This window comes from Anomalospiza imberbis, chromosome 22 (genome assembly GCF_031753505.1).
Source record: "Anomalospiza imberbis isolate Cuckoo-Finch-1a 21T00152 chromosome 22, ASM3175350v1, whole genome shotgun sequence".
In the NCBI taxonomy this organism is placed as follows: Eukaryota; Metazoa; Chordata; class Aves; order Passeriformes; family Viduidae; genus Anomalospiza; species Anomalospiza imberbis.
This window is the reverse complement of record NC_089702.1, coordinates 8,899,003-8,909,135: the sequence shown is the minus strand read 5'-3', so window position 1 is coordinate 8,909,135 and position 10,133 is coordinate 8,899,003. Positions and strand designations below refer to the sequence as shown.

At 49.5% G+C, this 10,133-nt stretch overlaps 1 protein-coding gene across 2 annotated transcripts; it reads left to right on the top strand.

Moving 5' to 3' along the window:
- Positions 1 to 2,227: 2,227 nt before the first annotated feature.
- LOC137486450 (keratin, type II cytoskeletal 6A-like) lies at positions 2,228 to 7,272 on the top strand. 2 transcript variants are annotated; one of them, XM_068211754.1, is made up of 10 exons: positions 2,228 to 2,392; positions 3,428 to 3,918; positions 4,299 to 4,513; positions 4,778 to 4,838; positions 4,948 to 5,043; positions 5,291 to 5,455; positions 5,709 to 5,834; positions 6,230 to 6,450; positions 6,711 to 6,749; positions 6,876 to 7,272. In XM_068211754.1, exons 2-10 carry the CDS (start codon positions 3,433 to 3,435, stop codon positions 7,072 to 7,074), a joined length of 1,608 nt encoding a protein of 535 aa, XP_068067855.1. In that variant the 5' UTR covers positions 2,228 to 2,392; positions 3,428 to 3,432; the 3' UTR covers positions 7,075 to 7,272. The 2 variants fall into 2 exon arrangements, with proteins under 2 accessions (XP_068067855.1, XP_068067854.1); XM_068211753.1 differs by lacking the exon at positions 2,228 to 2,392 and having other exon boundaries at positions 2,979 to 3,918.
- The last annotated feature ends 2,861 nt before the right edge of the window (positions 7,273 to 10,133 follow it).

The following is a 10,133-nucleotide window of genomic DNA, read 5'->3' as shown; positions in this document are numbered from 1 at the left end:
TTAGGATATGTTGGAGACAAGGTCTTGTTTTGAGAAGGTGGAAGAAAAACCAGAGGAGGTGTAGGGATTTCAGATGTGGTTCTGACTAATTGGGAGAAATTAATGGAGAAGTAAAAGCAGAGAAACATCTGCAGTGAGAGATCTCACTGCTGGAAGGTCACTTGAATGAGTTTTTTCCAGTTATGACTGGAAAAAACATGCCAGCCCTCACTCCCTGGATTTTAATAGGTTCAAGTAATGAGTAGAGAGGCTCTCTTAAGAAAATATTATTGGATTTGGGGAAATAGAAGGGAACTGGCAGTGCTGGAATGACAGACTGGATTCAGGGTTTCCTTCAGGACCAGTAGTTTCCCCTAATTTTCTAGGATGCCCTGTGCTCTGCATGCATATCCCTGAGGAAATCTCCTTCCTGAAATCTTGCAGGCTTGGTTGTGGATCTGCTGTGGGTCCCCACTCCTGCTCCACCACCTCCCTCAGCAGCCTCCGGGGAAGGAGCAATATCCTCCCTCCCTCAGAACAGCAGGCTGGGTCAGCTCAGCCAATGGCCTTCCTTCTGCTGCCCAAACGCACCCTCTCTCACCACGAGGATATGGGATTGTATAATCCCAGAATCCCTGAGGTTGGAAAAACTCTCCCAGATCATTGAATCCAACCTGTGCTATCCCCACCTTGTAACCCAACCCAGAGCACCAAATGCCACATCCAGTCCTTCCTTGGACACCTTCAGGATGGGGACTCCAAACATCCCTGGGCAGACCCTGCCAATGCCCATGGAAAAATTCCCCCTGATGTCCAACCTAAACCTTCCCTAGCACAGTCTGAGGCTGCTTCCTCTTGTCCTTTTGTTCCCTTGGAGCAGAGCCTGATTCTCCCCTGTCTGCCTCCTCCTGTCAGGGAATTCCCCTGAGCCTCCTTTTTTCCAGGCTGAGCCATTGCAGATCCCCCAGGAGTTCTCCAGACCTTTCCCTGGTGCTCCAGCCCCTTTCTCAGTTCCATTCCCGTCTCTGGACATGCTCCAGCCCCTCATGTTGTGAGGGGTCACTACATGGGGCATTAGCAGGAGTCTTGGAGCCACCAAAACCAGCTGGGGAGTGGGAAGGATTTGGAGGGAATTTTATAAGTGGTGTTCTCAGACCTTTTCTTTCTGTAAAAACTGTCCACATTCCACAGAGTCACCAGGGTTGGAAGAGACCTTCAGGATGACTCAGTCCAGCACTACCATGACCACCCTAAACCCAAATGTGCCAAATCACCCTGATCAGGAAATACCCGAATCTGGCCCAGGAGGGAGTTTCCATCATCTGTGACACCAACACTTGGTCCCACTTCCAACAGGGACATCAGGAGGTGCTGCCCACTGCATCCACACCTGGGTCACAGCACAGAGAGTTCAAAGCCTGTCATCCAGCCCAGGAAATGTCAGAGCCAGAATATTTGTTCTTCCAGGGCATCGCACTTCTGGATACTCAATCAACCTACAGCTGTCCCTGCTGAAGAGCAGGGCCCTGGTCTCCAGGCTGTCACCTCCTGCATCCCATCAGATTGCAGCCATGACCTGGGGCTGGTATTTCAGGAGGAGAAGATGATTCCCATTAATTCCAGCCCAGCCCAGATTAAAGCCTTAGTCATAATGACATGGATGGTGCTGGCACTCAGGGGCCTGGATTTGCAGTGTGTGGAGGGAGCTGATTGCAGGTTGGTGCCCATAAGGATTTTATAGAGTTCTTTAGGACAGCCCGAGGCTCAGTCACACGAGCTCCTCTCTCTTAAAAATGGCTGCTTGTTGTAACACACAGGAGCTGAAACACTCCCAAGACAGTTATTGTCATTCCAGGGTGTGTAATGAAAATGTTACAAGAACAGAGAGAAAAGTAGAAATAAAAATAAAAAAGTTTGGCTGAAAAGCAAAACGAGATGATGAGAAACTGCCCATTTCCCTCCTGAGACCTTCTGGTCAAACTCCCTTTTTTGTCCAGCTGCCACATATGCCAGGGCAAGCTCCTGAAATATGCACCTGCAAACACCTGTGGCACATCCCAGTGCCTGGACATGGCTGGGGAAAGCTATGGATTCCCAGGAATGCTCTGTGGGAGGCTGCCACCTCCTCCAAGGAGTGGGTGCTCAGCTTGGACACCTGCAGCAGAGACAAACCATGACAAACCCCAGGGGCTGCAGGGGCTGGGAAAAGTATGCCCACCCCTGGGCATCCAGACAAGGCACTGGAAGAGACTTGGGAGCATCTTGCCTGCTCTAGGACAATCCCCTGTGTGCTAGAGCCGAGACACCGTGTCCTTCACCAGGGAAATGCCCTGTTTGGCTTTTCCTGGAAGCCACAGGGGGTAGGAGTGAAGAGAGGTGGCTGTGAGCAATGTCGTAAACACTGAATTTCCTGGTGAGTAAGAGGGGAAAAACAACAGGTTTGGGGAGGGCAGCCTGGTAACACCGTGTAGAGACAAGGTCATCCCATGAGTCAGGAAACAGATCAAAAATCTGCACAGGTGAAGCCCTGAGAAATCGCCGAGTCAGCGTTCGTGGCATCACAGATGATGGAAACTCCCTTCTGGAGCAGGTTCTGATATTTCACCATCTGTTGTCAGTCCAAATCAGGGTGATTTGGCACATTTGGGGACATGGTTTAGGGTGGTCATGGTAGTGCTAGGCTGGCAGCTGGGCTGGGCCATCCTGAAGGCTGATGACTCTGTGGAATGTGGACAGTTTTCACAGAAAGAAAAGGTCTGAGAACACCATTAATAAAATTCCCTCCACATCCTTCCCACTCCCCAGCTGTTTTTTGGTGGCGGGTGCTCCAAGACTCTCCCATCACCACCCTGGCCCTCCCTCCATCACCTCTTTCCCTCTCCTGTACCAGTTGTGCTTTAAAGAATTCTCGTTTAGGCACGAGAACAAGAGAACAGTTCCCATCAGGTTGGGACCTGAGGTTCTGTTGCCCCTCTGAAGTTTGCTCAAAACCTTAACCCATGATCAGAGACTTCTCAGAGTTCAGACCCTGCACCACGAACCAACACTCCAAAATCTACCAAATTAACCTTACACAACCTGTGTTGATTCATCCATGGACTGGAGATGAGCAAGCACTTGCCCAACAAGGAACCATCTCCTGCAGCAGTGGAAGGCGGGAGTGGGAAAGGGGTGGCTGCAAACAGGAGCTGAGAAGCCACTATCGAGGTTTTCTCAGATATTTCAACACCAAAAAACTGCAACCTCTGCCCTTTTTTGAAAGCTCCATAGGTGCTCATGGTGAACTCACTGTGGGTGTGCCAGGCCCAGTTAATCAGCGGGATAAGCCCCACACCGGAGCCATCCCCTCCTAAGGAGGGTATAAAGGGCCAGTCCCAGGCTGGGGGAGAACAGCTTCACCTCCAGCCACTTCCTCTCATTCCTTTATTCCTTGGATCACTCCTGGCAGCTGCCATGTCCCGCCAGTGCACTGTGAGGACCCCAGCCAGAACCAGCTTCAGCGCTGCTTCTGCCTTCATCCCAAACGCCAGCAGCTCCAGCCTCTGCCTGCGCCCTGCATCCCAAGCTGGAAGCTGTGGGGTCACCACTGGCTATGGAAGGTTCATTGGAGGGTTTGGAAGCAGGAGCCTCCACGGCCTCGGCGAATGCCAGAGGATCTCCGTAGCTGGAAGAGATGGCGTCTCCTACGGACCTGCAGGTTTTGGTGCTGGCACTGGGATCTCCTGTGGGTTTGGTGGGGCAGTTGCTGGTCCGTTTGGGTTTGGTGGTGGCCCTGGATTCCCTGCTGTCCCATTTGGGGGCATCCATGAAGTCTCAGTCAACCAGAGCCTTCTGAAGCCGCTCAAGCTGGAGTTTCACCCCAATATCCAGAGTATCCGTAAGGATGAGAAGGATCAGATTCAAACCCTCAACAATAAATTTGCCTCCTTCATCGACAAGGTGAGACCTGAGAGTCCTGGTTATGCTGTGGTGATTCTTTGGTGGGGAAGCAAAAACAAGGGTGAATTATATCTTTAGCCACAATTTTGCTGCTCCTATACTACCACTTCAAAAATCCCAGCAGCCTGGGAACAAATCCTGAGGGTTTCCAGCTTTGAGACCATTTACATGTTTCAGGAATGCTTCAGTGAGACCAGAAAACAGGGACAAAGTGGTGGTACTGGATGTAAGGAAGCAGAGTTGGGAAAGAGAGCAGGCGTGTTTAAATTGTCAGCTGTTCCTGAAAGGCTGAGACCTCCCACCTTCCAGCAAGTGAATCCTTGCAGGATGTCCCTCACATCTCCAAGGAAAATCATCCTAAAACACCCTTCTCTCTCCAGGTCCGATTCCTTGAACAACAAAACAAGGTCCTGGAGACCAAATGGGCTCTTCTGCAAGAACAAGGGAACAAAACAGTGAGAAAGAACATTGAGCCACTTTTTGACACCTACCTAAACAACCTCAGGAGGCACCTGAACAGCCTAATGGCAGACAAGGAGAACCTGGGAGGGGAGCTGAGCAAGATGCAGAGCATTGCTGAGGACTTCAAGAACAAGTGAGTCTGTTCATGGCCTTCCTGGGCCTGGGTGGGGTGCAACAGATGCAGAAAACAAAGGAGAAAAATACTTTTTGCTGATTTAATCCTTTGAGAAAAGCCTGTGTTTAATACAAGATATGTCTGAAAAGTCACAGGCAGAAAATTACACGGCAAAAAGACTAAGGTGCAGAACTGTGCATACAAAAAATTTAGAGGCTGGTCGTGAAAACATGAAATAATTTTAAAACAAGCCTAGACCACCCCTCTACCTCCATTCCACAGATATGAAGAGGAGCTCAACAAGCGCACAGATGTCGATATTGAGTTTGTGACCCTGAAAAAGGTGGGTGCCCACCCACATGGCCTCCCAGCACTGCAAGAAACCCCTTCTCCAGCTTTTCCTCTGCTTCTCTGAAACTCGCCTCATTCTGGTGATGTGTCTCCTCTCCTAGGAGGTGGACACTGCCTATCTGGACAAGACAAAGCTGCAGGCCAGGCTGGATTCACTCACAGAGGAGATCGATTTCCTCAGAGCCCTCTACGAAGCTGTGAGCACCAAAGCTTATATCCTTCTCCCAGTCCTTGCCTTCCTTTCCCATTTCAGAGCCTCAGGGCTGATTGTTTTCCCCTCTGTTGCACTAAATAATTCAATGTTTTTTCCATTTCACATTTCTGCGTGAAGCTGTCTTGGAAAAATCCTTTTGTTCACCCAGCTCTCCCCTCTTACCCTGGGGCTTTCCATCCTCCAAGCAACATTTGTGTTGTGACTCTCAGGAATATTTGCTGCTTTTGCAGGAGCTGTCCCAGATGCAGAGCCAGATCTCTGACACCTCTGTCATCCTGACCATGGACAACAACCGGAGCCTTGACATGGAGGGCATCATCGCTGAGGTGAAGGCGCAGTACGAGGACATTGCCAACCGGAGCCGCGCCGAGGCCGAGTCCTGGTATCAATCCAGGGTAAGTGCCAGGGAAGGCTTCTGCAATGGGAAAACCATCCTCCCATCCCCAAATTCCCCCGGGGAGGTGGGTCCCACTGTGATTTTGAAACACAGAATATCTTCAGATTTAATAACCTTATGAAATTCAGAAGTGTTAATTTGGGATTGGGAACACGCACATATTTTGCAGCGCAAACACCCCCAAACCTACACTCTGTTGGGCTCTAAATCCAGTTTATTTTCCTTTGACTGGTTGTTCCTCTCTGTGACAGTACAAGGAGCTGCAGGCCACGGCTGGCAGGCATGGGGATGACCTCCGGAACACCAAACAGGAGATCTCAGAGCTCAACCGCCACATCCAGCGGCTCCGATCTGAGATTGACAGCGTGAAAAAACAGGTAAAGGGCACCACCAGTGCATCAAATATGACTCTTGTTGTGACCTGACCTCTGAGTTGCCCAGGGAATAAAAATAAATTCAGCCAAGGGAGTTCTGCTGGATCAGGAATGACATGACAGGATTTATATCAGAGCAGTGACATCACCAAGAGTTACTCAGTGTAGTATCAATGACACCAAGGAGATTCTGAGAGTTGTGGAGGTAAATCCAGGTTGTCACCTGGCTCAGGACATGGATCAGTTCAATGAATTGAATTCAGTTCGTGGGTCAGTGATGGTTAAGATCACACCTATTGATGTTAACCCAAACATCAGACCTGGGATCGGGACCTCAGGATACAAAGAGATGGATTATGCTCTTGATAAGGAATGAAAATCTGGATTTTCCCCTGCAGGTCACTGGGTTGCAGACGGCCATCAATGATGCAGAACAGCGTGGGGAGCTGGCCCTCAAGGACGCCAGGGCCAAACTGGAGGAACTGGAGACAGCCTTGCAGAAAGCCAAGGGTGACCTGGCCCGGCAGCTCCGGGAATACCAGGAGCTCATGAATGTCAAGCTGGCCCTGGACATTGAGATTGTGACTTATAAGAAACTGCTGGAGGGCGAGGAGTGCAGGTGGGTGAGATTTTATATACCAGTTTTCAGAGGTGCAGTGGAGTTAAAGACCCTGGTCGGGTTTCGGCCCACATTCAGACCTGAAAGCTGCTTAAAGACCACTGAGTGCCTGTGAAGAGGAGCTGTTTGGGAACAGCAGCCTTTCATACAAACTTCTCATCTTTCAAAAATATTCAATGGAAATTTTCCTGCCTTTGTGAACAGGTCCTGCTCACAGGTTCCTTTTGAAGTCTCACTGGCTCTCTTTTGCTCCCTGACAGGCTCTCTGGGGAAGGTGCTGGCTCAGTGAACATCTGTAAGTAACATTTAGAGACATTTGGCACTTTCTAGATCTACCTCCAACCCCTGGGATAGAGCCTATCCCACTCATCCACTTCCTGTGGATTCCTCTCATGTGGTCGTTTTCCTCTGGCAGCTGTGACCAGAACCACTTCAGGAATGGGATATGGAAGCATGAACTGCCTGAGCTCCAGTGGCGGGGCTGGAGGTGGGGTCTGTGCTGGAATGGGAATGGGCTCCATCTCCGGAAGTGGATACGGCACAGGTGGCTCATGCATGGTCGGAGGCAGCAGCTCCAGCTTCAAGTCCATCTCCAGCAGCTCTTCCACCGGGAGATGTTATTGAGGAACTGACTCCAGGCCCCAGGGCCACCCGCGCTGAGGCTTCTCTTGGGTCCAATTCTCATCCAGCTCCTTCAAAAGATTTGGAAATCAAACCCATCTGTCACTATTTATATAAAAGGTGCTGTGCTCCCATTTGTCCTTTGACCCTCAACTGCCCTCATTTCCCAGTGTTTGTCTAATAAAAGGCATGTGGAATTAATTATGTCAAATCCTCTTTTTAAATCCAATTATTTTATCTTACCTTGTGGCAAAGGGTGGTTGACACAGCACAGTAACTTTGCTGCTTTGAAGGTAAAAAAAGTCACATTGAAGTTGAGACATCTCCTTCCTCTCCAACTCCATGGACCTCATATCCAACACGAATAGAACATTTAGACATTTCATTTACATGAGGATGGGAAGATATGCACCCTTCCTACTTGGCACAGGAGAAAGTCCTTCTATCTTAATTCCTATATTATGACGTCTCAGCCTTTTACGCCAGAGTTGTTGTGACCAAACTTCTGTAATCGAATGGGATGAGTCATGGAGGGATATAAATCTGGTTTTCCCAAGAAAATGAGTGCTGCAGCTCGTCTGATCTGCACACACATCTGCAGGGACTGATAAAACACCTCCACTGCCATTACCATAATTAGAAATGGAAAACACCCATTAAACCCCCAAAGTAACCCTCTTTGGGAGGAATAATGTCCCCAGAGGAGGTTGTGAGACAGTGAAAGACCCTCAGGGCACTGGAAAGGAAGTTGCTTGTCCTCTTCAGCACCTGCCCATCTTTCTCTGGTCTTTCCAGTCCACATCCCACTGGCAGCAGCAGAGCTGGAGTTTGGTTTGTTATTTAAGCACTGTCCAGCATCAAAGCTCCATCCAGAACTACATGGATGGGGAAGGGTCTGCAGGGGCCACACAAGGAGGGTTGGTTTGTTCACCTTGGAAAAAAGGAGACTGAGGGGAGACTCATTGGGGGCTGCAGCTTCATCCTGAGGGACAGCTCCAATCTCTGCTCTGGGGACCAGGGACAGGACCCAGGGAATGGCTGGAGCTGTGTTGGGGAAGTTTAGGTCGGATATCAGGAAAGGTTCTTCCCCAGAGGGTGCGGGGGCACTGAACAGGCTCCCCAGGGAATGGTGTGCTGGTTTTATCATTGGAGACACCACGGAAGTGAGTTTTTTTGAGCAGTGCTGCTGAGAGCTTCCTCTGTGCCTGATAAAACCAATCAGTGAGTCATTTTGGATATTGACATTTTATTAAACCACTAGAAAGCTGAACACGCCTCTGTAAACACACTTGTTGAAAATGAAAAATCCTGGGAATTCTCTTTTCTCTTCCAGCCTGAGAGCAGGTGTCAAGGCCGGCCCAGTCTTGGCCAGGCTGGGCTGGGCAGGCTCTGCCGTGGGGCTGGGCCCCTTCCCGGGGAGCCCACTGGGCCCCATCGGCTGCTGGGCAGGGGAGGGGAGGCCGCGGGGCCGAGGCTGGGCTGGGCTGTGGTTGCTGACATCTTGCCACTACCGAGCCCTGCCCTGCCACCAGCCCAGGCCAAGCTGGGTCTAGCAGGCCCCAGGAGCAGCCCTGGGCCGGGCCGGCTCAGCCAAGATCCTGCTGCCAATGGGGTTCCCCTGCAACTGAGACATTAATTTTGAAGAATTAAGAATTTTAGGAAAGTTAAGATGATAGTTAAATTAAATGTTGCTGAGTTAGCAGAAGTAGATAAATAGGCTTTGTCCATAGTTAACAGTAGCCGGATCTATTAACTCATTTCTTGTCAACTTTATGTTTGGGTAGCTGTGCTTATCATGAGAAACAGAATGTGATAAACCGATTTCATGGACATAAAAACAGTTGCAGACTTCCCATACTTGACGAATCCATTGAACACAGGAAAACTACAAGGATTCATTTGTCACATATGTATTGAAAAGGTAGAAAGGTCAGAACGAGAAAGACTTATTTCACTTCTTTTAGAGACCCCTCCCCAAAATGGACCCCCGACTCATTTCAGGGAACAAAACTACGTATGCTTAATAGCCTTTTTGCCAATTAGCATACAAAGTGGAGCAGAAGAAGTGACAGGGATATGAATATGCATTCATATTTTGTGTATTCAAGACTTTTGTAAATGAAAGGGCTTTGTAATACCTGTGATTTTTGCAGTGCGCATTAGGGAATTATCCCACGTACTACATCGCCGTTGCAATATACATACGCTTTCTAACTTTAAACTGTTAGAGAGCTTTTGTCCGTCTCAGTTGGATATCGATATTAGATCGATATTCCTATTTTAGTAAATCAGAACCACCAGGCAGGGGAGGGGAGGCCGTGGGGCCAAGGCTGGGCCAGGCTGTGGTTGCTAACATCTTGCTGCTACTAAGCTCTGCCCTGCCACCAGCCCAGGCCAAGCTGGGTCTGGCAGGCCCCAGGAGCAGCCCCAGACCAAGCCAGCTCCGCCAAGATTCTGCCACTGTCGGGGTTCATCCACAACCCCTGGACAGGGGGAGGAGAAACCATCGGCCCCCAGCTGTGCTGTTGTTGTGTTCTGGCCTGGCTGCTGAGATCCTGGCCCTCCCCCAGGATGGCCACCAAAGAAATCCTCTACTGTGAACAGCTCCACCACCACCTGGGAGAAATCACATAACCATCTGCAGGCCTGGGTGAGATATTAACTTTTTCGGTACACAGATGAGACCTACAGACACAATCCTCCCTCAAGTGAGAGAAAATAACAGAGTGAGAACACGTAGAGGAACAACAGGAAGACACCAAGGTCAGTGAAGAGTCACGTCCCAGATGGAAGGGATGAGGAGATGCCTTGATCTTGGGGCTGAAATCCTCTTGTAAAGCTATGGAGAAAGATGTAATTGATAAATCAGACACTTTTTCCTTGTAATTCATTGAAAAAGTATGAAGAGATTAAGTGTTCAAATTGTAGATATGAGCAAAAGTCTTCATGCTAAAGTAAGCAAATGTTGAAGTAGCTGAGATCCCATGAGAAGTTTGAATAGAGAGAGAGGGAAGAGTGATGAAGACCCTCTGCCCCATAGAAAGAAGAAGACGACCTCTGTT

What these genes read in the sequence shown, in the direction of transcription:
- LOC137486450 (XM_068211753.1), top strand. Translation starts at nt 3,256, where the DNA reads ATGGTGAACTCACTGTGGGTGTGCCAGGCCCAGTTAATCAGCGGGATA. An exon ending in TTGCCTCCTTCATCGACAAG is followed by an intron (nt 3,919 to 4,298) that starts GTGAGACCTGAG and finishes TTCTCTCTCCAG; the next exon opens with GTCCGATTCCTTGAACAACA. An exon ending in TTGACAGCGTGAAAAAACAG is followed by an intron (nt 5,835 to 6,229) that starts GTAAAGGGCACC and finishes TTTCCCCTGCAG; the next exon opens with GTCACTGGGTTGCAGACGGC.